Below are 24,811 nucleotides of genomic sequence, written 5' to 3'. Positions count from 1 at the left end.
CATCCGCTGAATTTCAGCCTGTTGCAGGCACAGAGAAGAGTCCTACACGGGGAATGGACAAGACACTAACTCCAGGTCAAAACACAGCCTGTACAAACAGCTCAGCCACACACAGGGAAGCCAAAGGTCAAAAGCTCTGCTTAATGAGAATGAATGACTTTGCACTGGCGACAGCAAAGTCATTAGAGCAGAAGTAGCGGCTGCCCTGTCTGCAATTTCGCTCTGGGTAAAAGATCAAGGCTGCTGCAAGTTGCCTTTTTGCTCTGTTTGACCTTGGACTGGTGCCACCTCAGCAGGGGAGGCAATTTCAGCTTGGGGGTGGAGGAAATCAGCATGTTCTGCACAAAGGCCCCACTAGGATGGCAAACGGCTGGGGGTGTGGTGGTTGGCAAGGAAGCGACGGCAGAATCCCAGCAGAAAACCTAGCAGTTGGATGAAAGGGAGAATTCCTGGACAGGTGCACACATCGCAGTGCTGCACAGATGAGAAGAGTAGCAGCTGCCTTTAACAGCTCCATTTCACCCTTTGCCACGGGGGGGGCATTTTCTTCTGAGCAACCTTCCAGGGGCCACAGGCCTATGGTGGGCAAGGCCAGGGGCAAAAGGAAATAGAGCAAAAATGTGAATTTTACCTTTCTACAGTAGGTTCGTTTCTATACACACACACCCTTCACTACCCACCATCCAAGCAAGAAAGCGGCTTTAGCAGAGTTCAAGGGCACAGCCAGGCAAAAAGAGTCAAGGAGAGAGTGAAGTGGAGGCCAGTGAGGTGTGTCCTGGGGGTGAGGGTGTGGCTAGGGAGGAGGTGTGGCCTGGAGAGAGTCCCAAGAGCCAGGTAGGAAGGTCTGGAGGGCCACATTTGGCCCTCAGGCCTGAGGTTCCCCACCCCAGTTTTATTGTATCAGGGTGGAGGGATGGCATCGCTCATTCTTTCAAAAGCAAAAGCTCCCCCTTTCAGTTCCCCAGTCAAAAACGGTTCTCGGGCAACCATAGCCGACTGCTAAGGGGAGTCACGGCTTGATCCCACGCCAGGCACCTTCAGACGCTCAAAATGCTTTAAGCAAGTTTTTCCAGGCCAAAGTCAATCTAGGACAACCATTCCCAATAACAAAAGGAGGAAGCTGGTTTAAAACAGAAACTTATGTCAGCTGAATTAGAAGCTTCTCGGCCTTCCAGGTGGCAAGAAAGAGAGACCTAGCATACACAAATGGAGAGGGGGCAGATTAGGAGGATTGTCTGGTTTCAAGGAATGCCCTAAAACACTTAAATACCTAGGGATCTATTTAACCAAAAATCTAACACACTTAGGAACGGAGAATTATACTCCCTTATTACACCAAATCTGTCTGGAATTCAAGAGGTGGGCTAAACTGAATATCTCGTGGTTGGGTCAAATAGTAGCAGTGAAAATGTCTATCTTACCCAAATTCTCATTCCTTTTTCAGACTCTCCCTGTGACTATTCCCAACAAGAGAATGCAATCATTGCTTAATATACAGAGGCAAAAAAGCTAGGATTAGCAACAAAATCCAGTACAACATGGCATACAGGAGAGATTTAGGGATACCACACCTACAATATTATTTTGATGCTTTTCAGTTACGACAGATGTGCTCTCTGATACATAATGACACAAACAAATTATGGATCATACAGAATTAGTTAATCTGCTTTACAGGGCCTTGCCATTCCTCTCCAAAAAAAGGAAAACAAGCAGTATAGATAACCCATTATTAAAATTAACTTTTTATTAACTCTTGGTGTAGGAAACTCACCCCACCAATCTCCCCATTAACACCTTTTGCCTTTCACCCTTTGTTTATTCAGGCAGGTGATGTTTTTAAACTACCTGATTGGGAACAGTTGGTCTATATAGATTAAAAAACGTGTATGAGAACAACTTACCATTGTCTTAATGAAAACTTAATGAAGCTCAATGAAAGAACACATCCCAGGCAGCAATGGAATGTGTCCCATTGTAATCAACTGATCCATACCCTCCTTAAATCTATAGCTACGGGGTAGGCATGTGACCTCTTACTGCCTTTGAAAATTTAATCCTACTAGCAAAGAATGTTCCTCAAAAACTAGTTTCTAGGATTGATAAAGTATTACTCGTAGATCAATAGGTTCTCTCATAGGTACTAAACTGATGTGGGAGCAGGAACTTAATATCGTAACAGAAGTGGAGCAATGGATGGCTATGTGGTCCAAGTGTCCCTTCAAAGCTATGCTGTTGTTGTTATGTGCCTCCAAATCGACTACGACTTATGGCGACCCTAGGAATCAGTGACCTCCAAGAGCATCTGTCATGAACCACCCTGTTCAGATCTTGTAAGTTCAGGTCTGTGGCTTCCTTTATGGAGTCAATCCATCTCTTGTTTGGCCTTCCTCTTTTTCTACTCCCTTCTGTTTTCCCAAGCATTATCTTTTCTAATGAATCATGTCTTCTCATGATGTGTCGAAAGTATGATAACCTCAGCTTCATCATTTTAGCTTCTAGTGAGAGTTCTGGTTTAATTTGTTCTAACACCCAATTATTTGTCTTTTTTGTAGTCCACGGTATCTGCAAAGCTCTTCTCCAACACCACATTTCAAACGAGTTTATTTTTCTCTTATCCACTTTTTTCACTGTCCAACTTTCACATCCATACATAGAGATCGGGAATACCATGGTCTGAATGATCCTGACTTTAGTGTTCAGTGATACATGTTTACATTTGAGGACCTTTTCTAGTTCTCTCACAGCTGCCCTCCCCATCCTAGCCTTCTTCTGATTTCTTGACTATTGTCTCCATTTTGGGTAATGACTGTGCCAAGGTATTGATAATCCTTGACAAGTTCAGTGTCCTCACTGTCAACTGTAAAGTTACTTAAATCTTCAGTTGTCATTACTTTAGTCTTCTTGACGTTCAGCTGTAGTCCTGCTTTTGTGCTTTCCTCTTTAACTTTCATCAGCATTCGTTTCAAATCATTACTGGTTTCTGCTAGTAGTATCATTCTACTCAAGCTGTCCCACATCACCAACTCTACTAGTCTTGACTGCTAGAGGCAATGCAACACATGCAGATCATATCTACGCATGTGGTGAAATTGTCCCCGTGTCCAATCCTTTTGGGTAATGGCATTCTCAGAGATTACTCTAATTACAAGACAACCTTTTATGCTGGGCTAAGCAGTAGCACTGTTAAATTTTTTGATTAATTCAAATCAAGATACGATCTTCAAGGAACTGGTTCTACTGCTATTAGTAGCAGCTAGTCTTGAGATTGCTCACATGTGGCGAACACTTGAAGGGCTTTCTCTGGACACATGGTATAACCATGTTTGGTTGATAGCTCTGGCTGAGAATTTGACATCACAAATACAGACAGCACAAGGCAGAGCGCATAAAAATAAATTGGATATCACATGGTAATCCTTTATTCAATTTGTCAGATCCTCAGACCACATACATAACCCTCCAGTATCTCATGGTCAAATATGGAGATCTACACTAGGAAGGTAACAAATGAAACAGATACCAGGATTCTTTTCTTCTTCTCTGCAAGCACATCATCATCATCAGTTTATTACAGGCAACCAAATACAGGTTTTAGCCAGATAAAATACTAACATACAGAGGCAGTATCTAAAAACTAACAGTGGTATCTAAAATTGTAACAAAAATTATAAAAATTATACCATTGTAGCAACATTTGAAAGTAAAACTCAGATTGCAAGGCAAACTTGTCTAATCTGAGCAGCTCTCACAGCAAATTTGGCTGTGCTGACCATTACAGATCTATTTGGGCTGGTCAACAAATATTTGATCTTCTCTATATCACTAGAAGAGGAGGAAATTGCCACTAGAAATTTCTCCAAGTATTTCTTCCTTAGTGTCTCGTACAGTTTACAATGTAGCATATAGTGGATGGTATCCTCTACCTTATGACTACTGCAAATACAGATGCGCTGATCTCTAGGAATTCTCTTGTATCTTCCTTCAAGGAAGTTGGTTTTCATTGTCTGAAAGCACAATGCAGTAAATGCCTTGTGGAGAAAAGGTGGATTTAATTCAGACAGATATTTCTCTTCCTCATGATGCTCTTTAATAAGGGGAAAAGTAATGGAGAATCTAGATGAACTAATAGCATCCATATCCTTCTTTGCAAAGAAATCTTGGAGATGCCTTTTGGTATTACATCGGCTGGACAGGATTCCTGCAGCAATAAGTGACTCTAGATTAAGGCCATATTTCTGTAGCGATAATTTGCCATTAGCTAGCCAAGTATTTTGAATGGGTAAATGTAGCTGCTCTGTTATACACAATTTGACCAGTTCATTTGAAGAGTAGTTCAGTTTTAAAAGGTAATATGAGTTTATTTATAATAAATTGTTTGTAGCCATAGGCTGTTACAACAGAAAAACCGTATACATTGACACATTGTAAAATAATCATCCTGAATTAAATTGAATTAAAATTCCAAGCAAATTAATTATAATAACTATTCCCAAAAAAACCATATACATTAACACATTGTAAAATAAACATCCTGAATTAAATTGAATTAAAATTTCAAGGAAATTAATTTTATCAACTATTCCCAGGATAAAAAGCTCTCAGTTTCTTGGCCGCTAAAGCAAAGTTTGCAATAGAAATTATCATGTGTGGCTGTATAGCAGATAATAACAAAATCAAAGTCTGAGACTTATTGTCGTTATTATTATTCGCTGGAATCAGTGGTGATAAAAATTTTGCTCGTGGGGAAGAAAATAGAGGGCAATCGAGCATATAATGAATTAGGTCTTCTGGCACTCTACATCCTGCTATGCATAGCCTTTCGGCATGTGGGATACCAAGGTATCGACCATACAGATAGTTCGAGGGCATCACCTGAAATCGTAATTTGGTATAAGCTCTTCTGAGGCGGGGTGCTTGTTAGAACATCTAGATAAGGAGGCCATGTATGATTAGGTTTAATATGGGTAAACCATTTGGAAAAATGGGAGGTGGCGATCACTGCGGAATCTTGTTGTGCGTCACTATCATAGATTTGGTTAGACAGAGCCTTTGAATTAAGACTAGCGAGCAGAGAAGGGGTCAGAAGATACTGAATGCCCAGGGCATAAAATTTTTTGCCCAACCCCCTTTTTCTAGCTGAACCTCCCAGCAGAGTTTGGCCAGTGAGGATGGATTGGCCTCCGAGAATTTTTTCCATAAGCGTAAAAACGCTAGGTCGGCTCTGGCCATTAAGGAGGGAGATTTAAGTTCTATTCTCATATGGGCCGCCGGCGTGCCTTTGGGTAAGCCTAAGATTTGCTTAAAGAAGGTGTTTTGAATAGGTTCTAGGGCTGACCGTAGAGAAGGGCCCCAGATCTCACACCCATACATGATTTTTGGAAGAATTTTTGATATATAAAGTTTGGACATGGGTCTCATCAGTTGGCCGCCCTTGGAGTAAAAAAATTTCTTCAAGAGGCCGAGGGCCTTGAGAGCTACGAGTTTAATATGGGCCAACTGTTGAGCCCATGACAATTTGTTGTTAATATATATACCCAAATATTTGAAAGTGTGGACCTGTTCTATTGTATGCCCATTTAAGTGCCAGATGGATTTAACTTTACTATACTTTCCGCAAATCATTATTTTAGTTTTTGAGTAGTTAATATGAAGACATTGGGTGGCACAGTATGTCTGGAATTGTGAGAGCATTCGTTTAAATCCTAGCCTATTTTGGGAGAGTAGGAGTAAGTCATCCGCATATAAAAGGACCGGAACTTTTCTATCTTTGATTGAAGGTGGAAAAAATGATGGAGAGGACATTGCCGGGACTATATCATTGATAAAAAAGTTGAACAAGAAAGGGGCCAGTATGCAGCCCTGTTTTACTCCTCTCCTCATTAGATTTTTTTGGGATAGAAGACCATTGTGACCTAAGCGAATTCTTAAAACAGTGTCTTGGTGTAAGGATTGGAGAAGCCAGAGCAATCTTTTATTAATGCCAGCCTTTTCAAGTTTACTCCAAAGTAAACGACGGTTAATAGAATCAAAGGCGGCCGAGAAATCAATAAACGCTAGGTATAGAGAGCACTGCGGGTTCATATGTACATGCGTGATAAGATGATGGAGAATAAACAGTTGGTGTAGTGTTGAGGCCCCTTCCCTAAATCCTGCTTGGGCATCTGATATAATAGCTTGCTCCTTGTCCCAGTCAAGGAGTTTATTTAGAAGGAAACGCCCATACAGTTTTGCCACAACGTCCAGAAGGCTTATGGGTCTGAAATTTGATGGTTTAGTGGGATCTCTTTTTTTAAATATTGGGACTACAATACTCATTTTCCAACTGTGGGGAATGTAGCCTGTTTCGTTGATTTTAGTAAATAAGGCGGCAAGAATAGGGCGCCACCATAAAGGAAAAGATTGATACAATTCAGCTGGCAACAAGTCTTGGCCTGGGGCTTTCCCAGAACACAGTTGTGAGATCAAGTTGTCTATTTCAGTTCCAGTTACTGGGGGCCATTGTGGACAATCAATAGGAATAGTGAAAGAAGGTTGGTCCAAGGAGGATGGATCATCAAAAATTGCCTGGAAGTAGGAAAATCCAAGACTCGGGGAGGATTCGAGGGATTGAGATATGGGAGTTGTCAGACTGAGAATTTCGAACCAATCTCCAGAAGTTCTCCTGATTAGAATTAAGAGCCGCCACTCCAAGCCGATGCCAAAATGAAGTGACATAGGTTGATCTTTTATATTTTAGTAGGTTATTATATTCTTTTTTAAGTGTATAAAGTTTAGCTAAGGCCAATTCCGAATAATGTAATCTAGTGAAACGGGTTTGATAACAAACCTGTTTCTTTTTGGCCAAGCAAACTTTATCAAACCACGGTTTATTCCCAAGTTGAAGTATATCTGGGATGACCTTGGATGTGGTGACAACAGAGTGGAGATGGGATACAATCTGTTCAAAAATCTCAATAATGGCATTGGCTGGCAGGGTAGCTTTATGTCTTAATTCCATCAATGGAGGGGACATTAGAATAGACCTGACTTCCTCTAGGACCAAAGGAGACCATCTTCCACGTTTCGGGCCTTGAAACAAATCTTTGTCCGATTGGATTTCCAATTTACTAGCAGAGAGGGATAAAGACAATGACAGTGGAAGATGATCACTGTCAGATCTGTAAACGATGTCAAAATTCTTTACAAGATCAAGTATTTGTGGGTAGATCAAGATATAATCTACCACACTGGCACCTCTTTTGGTTATAAAAGTGAAAAACCCCTCGGACGAGTCATATTCTGAGCCATTAAGGCACACCAAGCCAAGACCTATCATCATCTTATATAAAGCGCGGCCATTTAAATTTGTTACTTTGTCGTATGAAGTACGGGGTAGAAATGTATAATCTCCTGGGCACAGGTCTGGAAGTATTAATGAATTTGGAATATTAGGGCCCGTCCCGGCATTAAAATCACCACCCATAACTAAATTATACATGGGATATTTTTGTTGAATTTGCTCCATATATTCTAGTAGGTCCTGCCATCTTTGAGAGTTTAGCCTCGGGCCACTGGGAGGAATATATACATTTATACAAATAAGTGGTGGGAGTAAAGGGGGGGTTTGCGTAGAAAGTGTTTTGAAAGATATGATTAGGGCTAGGCAATGTTCCGGAGCTGGGAATGGTATCTGTTACTGTGGCATTTAGCTCTGTGGAAATTAAAAACGCTAAGCTGCCACTGGCTCGGCCTTTCTGGGCTAAACGCTGAGCGGGTTTGGTCCAACATTTAAATCCATTAACAAAAAAAGGTTGGTCTTCTGTTAGCCATGTTTCTTGAAAACATATGACATCAAATGGACGGAGGAATGATAAAAGCTCAGGACCATTAACTTTGTTATTCCATCCAGCTATATTCCAAAATAATAAATTAAAGACAGCACTGGGCCCGGAGGGAGGGGGAGCATCAGAGGCTGGCTGGGGCAAATTACTGTCATTGGAAGTCAATAGATTTCAAGGGTTAAGTTCTGCTAATGGAAAAATTTGGTCTAGTTCCGGTCTTATTACACTTACATTTGAAATTATCGATTTGCCCCCCCTGTTAGTACGGCAGGGAGTTTGCGGGGGCTGGGAGCAAGATCCAATCTCGTTTGAGTCCAAGTATCATCTCTCTGTCCAGGAAACAGAAGATGAGGTGGGGACTCCAGGCTGGAGACAAGGAGAAGCCTTAGCGGATTTTACGTTAGATTTACTAGATGAAGATAGAGGCTGGTGTTGTAATTGGTGCAAATCAGTCTTCAATCAATCTAATCTATTAATTATTTTTGTTTGTTCATGCAGTGGTAGATCAGGAAAGACTTCAATGAGTTGGAGATCTTCCGACTCACGAGATTCATTGAAGGCGTCCTTAGAAGAGGGTTGATGCTCCAAAACGGATTGTTGTAATTGGGCATCTGGAGTAGGAAGAGGACTGGTATGTTCGTTTGTGGAATTACATAGTCTGGAAGCTTCCGTTATCAGTGGAAAGGGAGGAACTATATTCTTAAAGCAATGGACAATAAATAATCCATGATCAGCCAGAAATGATTTTGAAGTGTGAAACTTCTTCGCCATCTCACTATTTGCGAAGGTTATTATTACTCTAGTAGTATGGCAATTGCTATATAAAAAAAAGAGATTGTTAATATCCGAAGAAGTAAGGGATATTGGTGCAGTAGTAGTTAAGAACTCACAGAATCTGTATTTATCAGGGTAGCAGCCGTGCTTCCTTGGGAAGTTAGGAAAGTTAAGCAAAACTGCTTTGTTATTTTCCATAACTAACTTCATATGGCTCTTTGATAAATCCGCTTCTATGAACTTTTTAGGAGAAGGTTTTACTATTAATAATGCTGAAGATTTATTTTTCCCATGCAATTTGGGTTTAGCAATCGCGTCGGCTAAAATTACATTTTCGCATGGAGAATGGTCGTGAGAGTTTAAGTCTGAAGAGTGGGGGATTTTTTCCCCAAATTAGTTAGTCGGATGTCATCTTTAGCTAGTCCACGATCTTTATGTGCTGGTTTGCTGGTAGGCAACGGAGTAGTAGAGTCTATTGATTTCAGAATTTCAAACAGAGGCTTGAAGTTTAGCTTCTTCCCAGTAGGGTGCTTATAGTTCTTCACGTTCTTGGATTTCTTGGATTTCCTCGCTTTTTCCTTGGGCTTAATACGTTTCTTTAGGTGACTGGGTTGTCTGGTAATATCAGCAGTCTTTGGCCCATCCTCCTTGGTTAATTTGGTTGCATCACCTGGCTTTAGTCGAACTAGTTGTTTTGTCTTAGTTGTTTCAGACTCTGGGAGCAATGAATTAGCTGGTATAAATTTTTTGGCTATTGTTGTCAAAGACTTTAAGAGTACATTGCATTCTTCAAAGAAAGGCTTCATTAGGTTAAGTTCATCAAGGATCAAAAGTAGAAGACCCATGATGTTGCTTGGTTGTAGGGCTGGTATATAGTCCTCTGTCATCGTGTTCTTATTTGAAGAGAGCTGCGCAGGGGTGGGGGTGGGGGGGAGGCGGTGGCTCGGAGGCATAATAGTGAGCCACTTGTCGAGTTGTTTTCAATTAATGTATCAGCCTCTGCCAGCTCCTGACTAAGAGGGATGGAATGGGAGTCGCAGTTCCATGGGGTAATTTCGCTGATGTAATTTAATGACCAGTCCATGATTAAAGGTGTTGTTTCTGGAGCAATATCAGTTTCTGAGTTTCTTGGATCTAGATTAACTTGTATTTCTGGAGAAGGATTGTGCGAAAAAAAAGAAGTAATTTTTGCCTGGTGAGCTTGATGTGTTGTAGGTTGATGCTGGAGTTGCTGGTAATAAAAGATGGCCCTAAGAATAAAAAATAAAATTGGCATTGCGCCCACTTCTGCTCGAAGATAGGCTGCAGGTGTTCCTGATGGAAGACCCAATACAATACGTATAAAACTATTTTGGACAGATTCCAGTTGGTCTGGTTCAGGAACACCGCCGAGTTCTGCCCCGTATATCATCTGTGGGATGACCTTGTCAGTAAAAACTCTTAAGGCTGGTATAACAAGGCTCCCTCCCATGACTTTTCCAAATTTCAACACAGACTGCATTGAGCTTTGAGCTTTTAACTTATTGGCCTGCCAGTGATTATTCCACGAACAATTATATGCAAAGCAGATCCCTAGATAATTAAATCTGTAGGCCTGTTCTAGTAGATGACCATCTAGAAACCATTTGTGTTTAACTGGGCATTTGCCAAAATCCATAACTTTGGTCTTGGCATAGTTCACACTTAGCTGTTCATTCACACATATGTCCCCAAACATTTTCAATAATCTCCTCATACCAATCTGGGTCTGGGAAAGAAGGACCATGTCGTCAGCGTATAACAAAATGTTTAGTTTCCGTGAACCAAGAGCTACTGGAATGTTGGATTTATCAGCTAATTGATCTATGACGTTGTTCACATATATATTAAACAGCAGGGGCGCTAATAAGCAACCTTGTCTCACTCCTTTAGTTGAGGCAATTACCCCTGACAGCTGACCTTCTCTACCTACCCTGACTCGAAGCTTGGTATCTGTATAGAGGTTCCTTATCAAAATCAGAAGACGTTCATCCATTCCAAGTCTCCATAATTTTCTCCAAAGAATATCTCTATTTATCCTGTCAAAAGCAGACGTCAGATCAACAAAGGCTGCAAAGAGATATTTCCTAGGAGCTGCTGCGTATTTTTCTCTCAAATGGTTTAGAACAAAAGCATTGATCTATAGTTGACTTCCCATGATGGAAGCCAGCTTGTTCGTCCCCAATAATATTGTTGCTGTCTACCCAGGTTTCAATCTTATCCAATAAATAATGTGCGTATAGTTTAGAGGATACGTCCAAAAGACTGATTGGACGATAGTTGGCTGGGAGAGATTTATCTCCTTTTTTAAAAATTGGGACCACAATACTTTGGTCCCATCCCTGGGGCAGTCTGCCAGAGGTATTTACATAAGTAAGGAGTTTTGCTAATACTGGAGCCCACCAATTTGGATTATCCAGAAATATCTCAGGGGGAAGCATATCTTCCCCAGGGGCTTTCTGTCTGCGCAGAGGAGATATTAGACTTTTCACCTCAGAAGTAGTTACTGGGGGCCAAGCAGGGGTATCTTTAATATCAGGAATTTGAATGGGTGGAAACGTTCTCATTAAAATTAAATCAGAATTGAAATTAAAAAGTTGATTAAATTTAGGGAGGATTAAATCATCCAGCCCGTATTTCTTCTCCTTGAGCTTGGACGCCACCAGGTTCCAAACTTTTTAGAGTCTTTGGAAGTTGCAGCCTTTTTAATTTCTGACCCCATTAAAGCATAAAAGGCAGCTTGTTTATGTTTTAGCAGCTTCCTATAGCAACGTCGCTTCTCAATCCATGCTTTCCTCATTGGGGAGGTAGCATTAAGACTAGCATGCCTGTATGTCACATGGAGATCTCAACTTGCCTGTCTACAATCTGCATCAAACCACTTCATAGATCGGGGGTTTGGCTTATAAGGCAAGTTATTTGAGCAGAGACTACCCACTTGTTGCACAATATCTGAGTAAACTGATAGTGGATCATCGATCTCTGTTTCCATAAATCTATTTCTGAGGGACAGCAACTCTTTGTTAAAGACAGCCTCCTCTACTTTTAATTGGATCGCAGGAACCCACCTCAGACTTCACCTCCCTTGGAGAATATAGGGAGGTTCATAACCCAGATCTTTTGAGGCTTCTTGGAAGTCTTCCAGTTCCATGCACAACGGCTGATGATGTGTGATTGCTTAATATTTTAGGTACAATTTGTTAGATTTCAAATAAAAGTGAAAAAGTGGGGGGGAAAGAAAGAAAGCACAAATGTAAGGGTGTGTGTGAGAGACTGCTTCCAGACGGAAGTTTATTCTGGGGTCAGTCCTGCTCATGTACGCAACTTTTTTTTGTAGCAGCCACACTGTTGGCATCCCATATTCCCCCTTCCAATCAGATGCCAGTCCATATTTATGCCTCCAATTTAAATCCCAATTTACCCTTTTCATGGAAAATCCAGTAAGTTTAAAAAAAACACCTATTGCCAACATCCTATTTGCAATCTCCAAACAATCCTTTGAGATATCAAGCCCCCATTTAGAAGCACCCAGAGAGAGGATTCCTCCACTTTGCATGACAAGAAGTCATGTATCCTGGATGCTAACCCTACCTCAGCACATCCTTGCCATGCGATATATGGCTTCCTTCCTGTTGTACAAAAAGAGGAGCAACTTGAGAGACCAACCTGCTTCAGTTACTAGATTCTTTGGAGGGCTTCCGACAATGAAGTTGCAAAAGAGGGCCCAAGCCTGTGCTCCCCCACAACACCCCACACACACACCAAAGTGGCCTGCCGCTGATCCTGTGAGCCCTGACATCCCTGGTTAGCTGGCAACACCCCTCACATGGCCAAGATGAAGTACAGAGCCTTTCCACATGTGAATGTGCTATTAATGGAGAACATTATCAGTGTGGTTGGGCCAAAGGGAAATGGCTTATTAAACACATGCAGTGTTGCCTGCACCAAGTACAGGGATAGCCAACATGGTACCCTCTATGTATTTTTGGACTACAACTCATCCCTGACCATTGGCCATCCAACAATACCTGGAGGGCACTGTCAAGAATACCTAAGGTTGAGCTAAGGGTGACCAAAGTAAAATGGTTCATCCCAGAGAATTATGGGGAATATTTTGCATAGGCTCCCAGGTGCTGTGCTGAGAAAAATTAGGGCGTCTTGTACCAGTCAGCTGCAGATTAGTTATTCCAAAGGGAGGCAGCTGACCCTTATCTATCAGCCTGGTACCAAGATCAGGAGGCCTGAGTTGTGTAAATTAGTAGTCCCACCCTTGCTATGAACTTCCTAGGCAATTCCATCATCAAGAGGTGTCAGGATTGGCTAATTGGCCCTCTTGCTGTTGTCAGGCAAAACCCCATAAAAAGAAGGGCAATTCTTCAGTTAGTTGTTCCTGTCTTATGCCATCTTGACTCGCCTATGGGATGTTTTGTGATATATGGAGCCAAAGGAAACCAGGCTGTTGTACTTTCTGAAGTGAGTATTAGCTTAGATTAGTGAGCTTTTGTCTGTTTGAATCTCTCACTGTGTTTTATGTAAGTGTTGACTATGTCTTGCCCTGTTAAGGGTGTTTGGGCTTAAGGGAATTTGTATGCTGCTGTTTTTATATGCATTTATATATTTAATATACTACCTCATATTACTTGGCGTGTGTCACTTTGGAGCTTTGGCTCTGAATCCAGTTCCTTGACCACAACGCTACTGATTATTAGGATGTATTAGATGAGTGGGCTTGCGTGTTCCAATGAACCCTGTGAGCGATGCCGTCGGGAGTCATGTACTCCCAGCAGGGTCACCCATGGCGGTAAGGTCAAGGGAGAGGAACCAGACAAAGAATGATCCAAGTCCTCAACGGCAGAACAGGCGGAGGATAACAATGTGTATGTTACAACGGCTGTGAAGGCGGATAAAGGCTGCAGCAGATAAAAGGCTTCTAATCGTCATGGTATCCATGCCATTGGATCAAAGCCTTTTTCTGTCAAGATTGTGTGTTGATAGTCGTGCACTGATCTCCCCACATAAAACAAATTCATGCACAGGCATCTTCCAACCAAGCCAACTGATTATTATTTTAGGTTTGGCTAAAGGCTCCTGGGCAAGGAGTGTAACAATTGCTCTTGCTCGTGGGAATCTCTGTCATTCCAACTGGTGCTCTTCAGAGTGGAAAGCAAGGTTAAGGGGGTGGCAGTCTACCTACCTTACAGGGCTGGCGTTGGTTGTAACCTAACCTTGGTAAGGAGAGGTAAGGGGAGTGTCTGTCCAGGAACAATTGCCCAGGGGGTTGGGGATTGGTCTCCGAAGCAAAGACCCAGGGTCGTGGACCCGAGGAGTCTTTGACAGGTGCCAATTCTGGCTTGCCCTGGTATCTAGACTAATCCGCTAGTTTACTGAGAACAGTTCAACGATATAAACGCTGGTGGAGCTGGTGGAGCCTTCCAGGGATCTTCCTCTCCCAAGACAATGAACAAAGGATGGACGGATGGACGGACAAAAGAAAAGGGGAGAACGGATCCCAAAGCAACAGCTCCATCTACCACCTTGAACTACTTGACTGGCCATCTGTCTGGTAGACAGAACACTGACTCCTGGAAAATATGATGCACTTTCTGAACTTTTTAATCAGTAAACACGGCCTCCACCTTTTCTCCCTATATAAAAATCTTGTGAAGTTATTTCAGGTTAGACACAGATTGGCTACAGGAACACACACCAGCACGTTATGGTATTAATTAGAAATTCCCATCTGTTACTGGAGCCATTTCCTCCTCTCGCAGAGTCCTGGGCCCATTATTTCATAGGGTTCCCAAGCAGCTTCTGCCGTGCTGTCTTATCTCTCCAAGAGACAAAAGTTCTGCTTCCTCAGATCGCTTCCTTGTACCACAATGGCTCAGAAACAGCAGGTCTGCATCCCACAAGAGGATTAAGCACCTTGGTTCTATGCAGGAAGAAACAGGGAAATTTAGACCAGGCTGGGCAAAGTTCAAGCTTCATTTGAGCAGTATTTAAGATTTCTTACCTGCCGTTCACCACACATGCCACATAATGGCCCCACTCACAAGGAACTTATTCTTTCAGTGCGACGGCAGCTACACTTTGGAACTCCCTGACCACTGATATTAAGCAGTCACCTGCACTGCACTGTTTTCAGCACCTGCTAAAAACTGCTTTGTTTAGCCAGACATGTGCATGTGAAATGTGTTTTTTTTAATGTAATTTTATTTTATAGTGGAAATGTTTTCGTAACTGCTGGTGCTATTTTGAAACATTTTAAGCAAACTTGCTTTTAACATCTGATTTTATTGGTAATTGCTAATGTATAATATGTCTTATATGATTTGGTGGTATAGAAATCTTGTTTAAATAAATAAATACGGTCAGAGGGCAGGTTACAACAATATATTCAGACAAGCCAAACAGGTAAAAACAGTTGATACAATCATAAAAACAAGTAAAACACTTCCAGTGAAATTCAAACCATTGTGTGGGGAATGACGCTATTATTAAACAACTACAAGTCAGAAATCCTTGACTACTGAAACAACAAAAACAGTCACCCAGAGATTTACTAACAGATCCAGATCTATCCTGCACTAGACTCACTCTGGGTAACACAGGAAAGTCTGCAGGAGAGCCCGAACTCTACAATTTTAACCCAGGAGCCTTAGCTAGAAGGAAATCAACACTCAACGACTGCTTAAATCCAAGCCAAGCAATATAAAGACCAGTTGGATCCAAAAAGGACTCTGGAACATTTCTTGAAGAACTGTCATATCAGAAGCAAACAAAACTAAGCTTAAAATACACATTTTTCTTGATACAGTCCCTTGCAAAAGTAAAAGCAGGAACATGACAAAGGAAGAAAAGCTGAAATTGACAGATTTGCCCAAGCCTAATAAGCCCATTTGACTGCAGCTGCCCGCAGGAAAGCTAGAGGCACCCAAGGGAGAAGGAACCAATTCACAGGGCCAAAGTGGGTCAGGGTGGAAGAGTCAGCAGTCCTAGTTTCAACATCAGGCAGAGTCCCCCCTCACATGGTTTAATGCCAGAGTTTTATTTTTTTGAGAGCCGGGGCATGGAAATCTAAAGAGGCAGTATGTAGCTCCCAAAGGTCAGATTTAAAACCGTCAGTAGGCCTAATATGGCATCATAGCTGTCCCTCAAACAGGAAGAGTGTTTCTGAGAACATGCAGAGTCCCTTTTAACTGTTCCAAAGACATCATTTCCAGACAACTCATAGTTCCAGCAGAGACTCTTTGATCATTAATAGTTAAGTGGAAGAAGAGGACTTTTTTATTTTTTACAAAAGAGTTGCAGGTGAAAATTGACTCTGCAGCATTGCGATCTGCTACCTGCCAATTTTCTCAGAAATGAAGCAGCTTGCAAAAAAAAACCCCAAAACGCACCAGTGGTCTAGGCCAGCTGATAAGACAATGAAACCCATTGTTGGATTTCAAAAGGACCAACTGGAGGTGACATACAATAGCATGTTTCATCTTCCCCCTAAAAATACACCAATGACTTTATTTAATAAAAAGCTGATGTAGGGAGGCTTTTTAAGCTTTGTATTTCCTGCCATTTGTCTGCTCAAGATCACCCTCCCCAAGACACTTTTCTCCCCACTAGGGAAAACATACAAGGGCCCCTCTAAGACCTAGTTCTTACTAAAGTGGCAACCTAAACCTCAGCTGTTCTGATTCAAACTGCAGGGATTGTTTTGGGGTGAGGGGCAGAGGTTACCAAATGTTCCTCTCCACATCAAACCAGTTCGCTGCACATAGAAGTCTAGTATGTCAGGGAGAAGGTCTCCAGCCTCTGTAAAGACTAGACTTGAGCAAAAGCCAATAATTGCTAGTCATAACAAATCCAGATCCACAGCATACATTTAAAGCACATCCAACACACATTCAAATCACATGACTTTCCCCAAATAATCTGCTGCTGCCGCTGCTGCTGCTAGTGGTGAATCAAGGCCAGGATAATCCCAAAGAATCCTGGGAACTATGGTTTGTTAAAGTTGCTGGGGATTTGTAGCTCTGTGAGGGAAACCACTGTGCCCAGGATTGTTTGGGGGGAAGTCATGTGATTTAAATGTGTGTTGGATTTGCTTTAAATGTATAGTGTGATCTCAGACCAAGGCCCTATCTGCACTAGACATTTAAAGCACCATCATACCACTTTAAACAGCCATGGTTTCCCGCAAAGAATCCTGGGAGTTGTAGGTTTTTAAGGGTGCTAGGAGTCATTAGGAGAACCCTGTTCCCCTCACAGAGCTACCATTCCCAGAGTGGTTTAACATCTAATAACTCCCAGCATCCTTAAAAAAAGAACAACTCCCAGGATTCTTTGGGGGAAGCTGTGGCTATTTAATGTGGTATAAAGGAGTAGATGGGGCCAAAACGTTCAGTATAGCACCCTCCTCCAACCATTTCAGTGGAGCCAGGAGTTACCATAGCTTAGCCCCAGGACCTGTTTTCAGGGCTAGACGGCAGGCCCGGTCCCAGATCACATGAAGTAACAACAGAGTACCTTCCAAACAGAGACAAGACTTTGTTTGTTGCAAGTTGCCCCTATACATTTATGATGTGTAAGGTTGCCAGATTCTCTCTCATAGCCAAGTCCTTGTGCTTTAAAAATAAACAGCTGCACAACAGGCAAGAATCCAACATGCAAGGTTTTCCCTATCGCTGCAGTCTGTCTGCATTTTTTCTCCTCCTCCCCTGTTCCAACAGCTGGCATAGCACAGTGGGGAGGAGAGCCTGGCTGGGAGTCCAGAATCTGTGAGTTCAAATCCCCGCTCCTGTCTCCTGGGTGTCAAGGGCCAGCTAAAGATCACTCCCACAGTGAGTGGCTCAGGGGTTATGTGCCCTGCCACCTGTGCAGCCATGGGCAAGCCACATAGTCCCAAGTAGCCCAGTTGCCCCCCAGGTGGCAGTTGTGAACAAGGAAGGGGCTGGCTTGTACAACTGCGGCAAGCTGAGCAGGCCCTAACTAGCTGTGGAGGACTAGCCTCAGAGGAAGGCAATGGTAAACCCCCTCTGAATACTGCTTACTATGAAATCCCTATTCATAGGGTCACCATAAGTTGGGATCGACTTGAAGGCAATCCGTTTCCATTTCCATTCCCCAGATCCAATGCCTCAGCAAATGAAAGTGTCCTACTGAAACATAAGGAGTGTGTCCATCCCATCCTGCCAAAGGAATCCTCCCCAAACTTGGAATGGTATTCATTTTCTGCCCTGCACTGCCAATCCTTTCATAAAAATTAATACACCACAAACTGGAAAGGAGCCATCATCCTACCAACATATTTTGCCCTTTAAGAGTATGATAAAAAAAAATCCCATTATGAAACCAAAAAAATAACCAGGATGTTTTGGAGTAATGTTACTAACCTGATAATGGTCTGATTGGAGACTGGGATGGGGGGAGAAATCATAGAATCACAGAATAGTAGAGTTGGAAGGGGCCTATAAGGTCATCAAGTCCAACCCCCTGCTCAATGCTAAATCAACTACATTGCTAGCAGAGAACCCAGGAGTCCTGGGTCGTCATGCCATCCAGCTCTATTTCTTTATACCTTCTGCCCTCAACAGTGTAGTGTAATGGTTAGAGTGTTGGACTATGACCTGGGAGACCAGGGTTTCCCTGAGAGACCAAAACGGACGCTCTACCACTGAGCTGTGGTCCTTCCCATAACTTTTCATGCCACAAATGTTCAAGGGTGGGGGGAGAGGGCTGTGCAGCTTCTGTTGCGCTATAGCCCCTCTGGACAGCAATAATGCAGTAGCATTGGGGGAACATCGCAGGACAACTAACGCATTAGGAAAAAAACCCGATCCCTAATGCACTAGGATTGTGTCAAGCATACGCTGCAGAATACACCCGCGATAAAACACCAGTTGGAAGTTCCCAAACTGAAATCCTTCAGCCCCCCCCCCCCAATACAACTCGAGACACCCCCACGCCTCCCAAACGGTTTCTTTTCCTCTCTCTCTTCTTATCTCGATAGGGTGTCCGGGCTTCTAACAGCAACTAACCAAGCAACAACGGCTCTGCCGGTGAAGCTTGTCTACCCCAAAAAGGCAGAAGGGAAAAGGGGCAAAGCCACCCCTTTTGGATTTCTGCCTGGCGCGCTGGTATCGCTCCAAGAGCACAGCCGCCCTCTGAGCCGCGTTGTGGCAACTTTCTCAACAGAGCCCCGCCAGCCGGCGGAAGCCCGGCTTTGCAGCGCGCACGAAGCGCGAGTCAGCCCCAGAATTAAGCCCAGCTGGCAGAACAGCCCAGCTGATAGCTCGCCTTCCCGAAGAGTCAACGGTACCGGCTCAGCTGCCAGGGGTCCAGTCACCTGCGGAGCGGGAAGCACAGGGAGCCTGCTAGATCTGAGCTAGGCGTTAGGGGGACCCCTCTTCCCACATTTCCTCTAGTCCAAGACTTCATTTAGAGAGACAGACGTAGCTGGAGCTCGTTTGCAAACAGCAGCTCGCAAAAGGAACACGTCGCGCCACCGGCTGTGGCTGCTGAAGCGCGATAGAAATGCACTCTGCGCGTGCTCAGGGGCGCCCTTCGCCTTTTTTTTAAATCTACAGCTGAGCAAAGCCCAGGCTCGTTCCAGCGTCCTTTTCCGATCTCGCCTACCCTTTGCAGGTTGTCCTCAAAGCCTGAACGGCGGCGGGCTGGGCTCCTCCCTGCTTGCTTGCCCCCCAACCACACGCCCTGATCCTCCCTGGTGGCGGCTACTGACCTGCCGCCCGAGCGTCCCCTGCAGCCGATTTGCCTCTCAAAGCCTCCCTCCATCGCGGCCGCTGCCTTTGTATTTGGAACGCCTCGGAGGGTGGCCCCGCCCCCTGAGCCCAGGAGGTTTCCCTCCGGTCCTAGCAGGGGTTGGATGATGGCAGGCTAATCGCCCTCACGAGTGCATGCACGGCACCCATTGAAATGAAGGGAGGGCATGGCTAACTTCTGCCCGTTCATTACAATGGGTCTACTGTGCATGCAATGCAACCTACAGAATTTGACTGAGCCGAATGTTAGAGGGTTGACCAAGATGGGAGTTCTTTGAACGAACGCACGTTAAGCATACATTTTGATTGGCAAAGCTTAACCCTCCCCGTGCCCGCACACACATATATATGTCTTTATTATTAATTTCATTTCTTGCTCACCCTTCACGATAAGGTCCAGTGGAGACTGGTGGCTCTGATGTCAGTGGGGCAGTGAATCCACTCCAGGTTTTCATCTAAACTTTGAAGGAACTATCCAGACTATGGCCCCTTTTGGACAAAAGTTACTTGGCCACTGCACTCCATGCTGTGGTAACTTCCAGACTGGATTATTACAGTGCACTTTATGTGGGGCTGTCCTTGAAGATGACTTGGAAACATCAGCTGGTCCAAAATGCAGATTACTGGCTGAGGTTCTGTTTACTACTCATATTAGTCCACAGGCCAAGAGCTGAAAACTGGCATATCGGAATCATGTAAAGTGGAAAAAATTCATTATGATTTTCTCTGGATGGTATTTTCATGTTGCTTAAGCTTTTAATTATGTCATCAGGATGGCCAAAGCCATCTTTTTCTAACTTTTCTAAAGTAAGCTATAATCTGTGAAAAAGGTTAAAAAATTTAAAACTGCATTCCAAAGCCAATTAATTGTCTTACAAATAACTGATTGTAATAAAGAACTTGTCCATTACTGTTTTCTTGGTACAAGCCATATACGGTGCCTTGCAAAAGTAATCAGATCCCTGACCAGTGTTCTCATATTACTGAATTACCAATGGTACATTGTAATTTTGTTCTGTGTGATATTTTATTTTGAAATGCTGAAACTCAGGATCAATTATTGTAAGGTGACATTGGTTTTATGCTGAGATATGTTTGTAAGAAACATAAAAAACTGAAACTGACACCCCTGAACATTTGTGGCATTAAAAGTTATGGGAAGGACCACAGCTCAGTGGTATAGCATCTCTGTTGCATGTGGAAGGTCCCAGGTTCAAACTCTGGAATCTTACAGGCAGGGCTGGGAGAGAACCAGGTCTGAAATGTTGGCGAGCACGCTGCCAGCCAGTGTAGACAGCACTGAGCTAGATGGACCAATGCTCTGAATCGGAATAAGGCGGCTTTCTATCTTCCTATATTAATGAGATTTCAGCAGTGTTCACCGGTTATGCGCTGATTGGAAATGAAGCACTATGACCACCTTTTGCAGGATTTCTTGAACACAAATCATCACAAGTGTGCAATAAAAAGTACCTCCAGAGGGGCCCTTTGTAAAGCAGAGGTGGTCAAGCACAAGCCTCCTTGAAATTTGTGCTGTGGTTTTAGATTTTTTTTTTAAGCTGTAACCCTTCAGATCAGATGTGTTTGGTGCTGCCTACAATGGTAACGTTTCTGTGTACTGGTTCACTTACGTATTGTGCCGCTGCCTTGGACAGTAACCTTGGCAAGGTGGGATAGAAAAGTTTATCATCCAGTGATCGATTACTTAGTGGCTAGAGACACTCTGCACATACTCAGATCACTTCAATTTTTTTACATATTCTGGGCACTGAGCCCTACAGTGGAAAATATGTTTGTGGGATGACGGCTCCTTTCCAGTTTGGGGTGTATTTGTTTTTGTGAAAGGGTTGGCAGTGGAGGGCGGAAAATGAATGCCATTCCAAGTCTGGGAAGGATTCTTTTGGCAGGATGGGATGGATGCATGCTTTATATTTCTGTGGGACACTTTCATTTGCTAAGGCATTGGATCCAGGGAGGAGAAGAAAAAATGCAGAGTGACCCTGTGAACTCTTGGGGAAAATGTCTGGCTTGGCTTTCTTGCTGAAGCCCTGTGTATGGCTGCTTGCTCCTGGGTGATGGGAAAAATTCAGGAGGGGAAGCTCTTTGTGCAACACCCAGCTTGCAGTAATAGGGAAAACCTTACATGTTGGATTCTTGCCTGTTGTGCAGCTGTTTATTTTTAAAGGACAAGGACTTGGCTATGAGAGAGAATTTGGCAACCTTACACATCATAAATGTATAGGGGCAACTTGAGGCAACAGAAAGTCCTGTCTCTGTTTGGAAGGTACTCTGTTGTTGCTTCACGTGATCTGGGACTGGGACTGCCATCTAGCCCTGAAAACAGGTCCTAGGACTAAGCTATGGTAACTCCTGGCTCCACTGAAATGGTTGGAGGAGGGTGTTATATTGAACATTGCGGCCTCATCTGCACAGTTATACCACTTTAAATACCCACGGCTTCCCCCAAAGAATCCTGGGAGTTTTTTTTTTTTAAGGATGCTGGGAGTTGTTAGGAGATCCCTGATTCCCTCAGAGAGCTACAATTTTTAGAGTCTCCTGGGAAGAGAGACTGGTTGTTAAACCGCTGTGGGAATTGTAGCTCTGTGAGGGGAACAGGGACATCCTAATGACTCCTAGCACCCTTAAAAATGACAACTCCCAGGATTCTTTGCGGGAAACCATGGCTGTTTAAAGTGGTATGATGGTGCTTTAAATGTCTAGTGCAGATAGGGCCTTGGTCTGAGATCACACTATACATTTAAAGCACATCCAACACACATTTAAATCACATGACTTCCCCCAAAGAATCCTGGGCACAGTGGTTTCCCTCACAGAGCTACAAATCCCCAGCAACCATAACAAAGCATAGTTCTCAGGATTCTTTTGGGATTATCCTGGCCTTGATTCGCCATTAAACACTAGCAGCAGCAGCAGCAGCAGCAGAAGATTCTTTGCAGAAAGTCATGTGATTTGAATGTTTGTTGGATGTGCTTTAAATGTATGTTGTGGATCTAGATTAGTTATGACTAGCAATTGTTGGCTGTTGCTCAAATCTTGTGATTATGGAGGCTGGACACCTTCTCCCTCACATACTAGACTTCTATGTGCAGGGAACTGATTTGATGTGAAGAGGAACATTTGGTAACCTCTGCCCCCCACCCCAAAACAATCCCTGCAGTTTGAATCAGAACAGCTGAGGTTTAGGTTGCCACTTTAGTAAGAACTAGGTCTTAGAGGGGCCCTTGTATCTTTTCCTTAGTGGGGAGAAAAGTGTCTTGGGGAGGGTGATCTTGAGCAGACAAGTGGCAGGAAAGACAAAGCTTAAGCAGCCTCCCTACTTCCCCCCCCACACACACACACATCAGCTTTTCATTAAATAAAGCCATTACAAGATCTAAACAGGGTGATTTACAAGATCTGAACTTACAAGATCTGAACAGGGTGATTTACAGCAGATACTATTGGAGGTCGCCGATTCATATGGTCACCATAAGTTGTAATCGACTTGAAGGCACATAACAACAACAACAAAATCCTAGCTTCACTTCTGCTTTCAGTCATGCATGGCACTCTTTTCCTAGAACTAGTTTTCCATAGACCTTAAAAGGACAGAAAATACTTAATCAATTAATAAAAATCAACTCATTTGAAATGCGGTGTTGGAGGAGAGCTTTGCGCATACCATGAACTGCAAAAAAGACAAATAATTGGGTGTCAGAACAAATTAAACCAGAACTATCACTAGAAGCTAACATGATAAAACAGGTTATTATACTTCGGACACATAATGAGCAGACATGATTCACTAGAAAAGACAATAATGCTGGGAAAAACAGAAAGGAGTAGAAAAAGAGTAAGGCCAAACAAGAGATGGATTAATTCCATAAAGGAAGCCACAGACCTGAACTTACAAGATCTGAACAGGGTGGTTCACGACAGATGCTGTTGGAGGTCACTGATTCATTGGGTTGCCATAGTCGTAATAGACTTGAAGGCACGTAACAACAACTCTCAAGTTCCAAGGTATTGTTTGTCTACCTAATGAGTGGATTATCTGATCTGTGAAAAGTGGGCCAGAAAAAACCTATTCCGTCCATCCCATGATGGGGAGGGAATTCTGCATACAGCAAGAGGCCAGGCCTTCATTCCTAAGAAACGTATTAGGGCTCAGAAGTTTAAAGCCTTCTGCCCAGGAGGCCCTGAGGCTTAATTTGACTGAATATCAATGGCTATTTACTCGAGGGAGGGTGGGAGAGGGACTGCCCTCCGAATACACTCTCAAGGGATTTTATAATTGGCGAGTTTGGCATTGAAACCATATTGCTCCAGGACTGAAATCCGGCATGTATGAAGCCCATACACGTTCTGAGAAAAATGACATACAGTGCATGGGTGTGGATATCCAGTTTCAACGGCAAAACCTTGCTCTTCTAGGGAGAAAGAAAACCTCCTTTGCAGAAAGGTAAAGCATTGCTGTTTTACTACAAAGTATAAAAATGAAATAACAAATATTTTTGTTTCACTCCTGCCTAGTCTCAGAACAATTCTTCTGTGATCTTAAAGTTCTGGCATTGCAGCATTTTTAGGTTTTTTTTGTGTGTGCTATGCAGTTTTTTAAAATATATTAAGGTACCGCAAAAATAATAATAACCCCCAAATATATTTGTGATACCAGAACAGTTGTGTTTTTAATCAATTTTCCTAAATTCTGAAATTACAGATTCTTCTTCTTTTTAAATCATGTATTTACTGGTGGGTGGGCAAGCTAGTAAGAATTTTCCTAGGTTAGTAATTTCTGTAAATGCTTTGCAAGGCTGTATTCACTCTTTGTTTAGCCTGAACCACTTGGTGCAAATGTCAGGGCTTGTACGTGGTAGAGAGGCTTCCACATGCAAGCCATTTGAATGAAAAAATGGACACCCAGTAACAATTCCTTTAAAAATGCCTGGGAAGGGCCACAGCTCAGTGGTAGAGCATCTGCTTTGCATGCAAAGGTCCCTGGTTCAATACCCAGCATCTTCAGTTAGGGCTGGGAGAGCTCCCCGCCTGAAACTCCAGAGAGCAGAGTCTACAGTGAGTGTAGACAACACCGAGGCTATAAGCGCACTAGTTGCCGACAGCAAAGAGTTTCCATTGGCCGCACCTGGAGGGGCAATGAGTTTATCTGCCAATCAGTTGAGAAATCTCTTTGAAGCAATTTGTTTTTAAAAAATGCACTCATGCTGATCCCACCAGGTTTTACAGTAAAAAGGGGTGGGATTTGACTAGCAGCGTGTGTCCCCGTTTTCAGAAAAGAGAGGTGGAGATGCACTGGAAGCGGCAGAACAGTGAGTGTGTCTCTGCTCTGAGCTAGATGGATCACTGGTCTGACTCTGGATAAAGCAGCTTCATGTGTTAAGCTAGGTTCACCAGCATATC

General features: G+C 43.2%; 1 protein-coding gene across 7 annotated transcripts in view; it reads right to left on the bottom strand.

Moving 5' to 3' along the window:
- Nucleotides 1–19,476, bottom strand: part of HSD3B7 (hydroxy-delta-5-steroid dehydrogenase, 3 beta- and steroid delta-isomerase 7) — a 78,734-nt gene extending 59,258 nt beyond the window's left edge. For 2 of the 7 annotated variants that reach the window (XM_061588055.1, XM_061588058.1), the window contains exon 1: nucleotides 19,248–19,347. Coding sequence is in view for 2 of the 7 variants with exons in the window: in XM_061588053.1 (XP_061444037.1) it covers nucleotides 5,083–6,717 (1,635 nt within the window). In the remaining 5 variants the exon portion in view is untranslated. The other 5 variants (XM_061588060.1, XM_061588053.1, XM_061588057.1 and 2 more) reach the window with 5 other exon arrangements.
- Nucleotides 19,477–24,811: the final 5,335 nt, after the last annotated feature.

This window comes from Rhineura floridana, chromosome 11, assembly GCF_030035675.1.
Source record: "Rhineura floridana isolate rRhiFlo1 chromosome 11, rRhiFlo1.hap2, whole genome shotgun sequence".
Lineage (NCBI taxonomy): Eukaryota > Metazoa > Chordata > Lepidosauria > Squamata > Rhineuridae > Rhineura > Rhineura floridana.
Note: the sequence above shows the minus strand (reverse complement) of the source record. Positions and strands in the feature narration are given on the sequence as shown.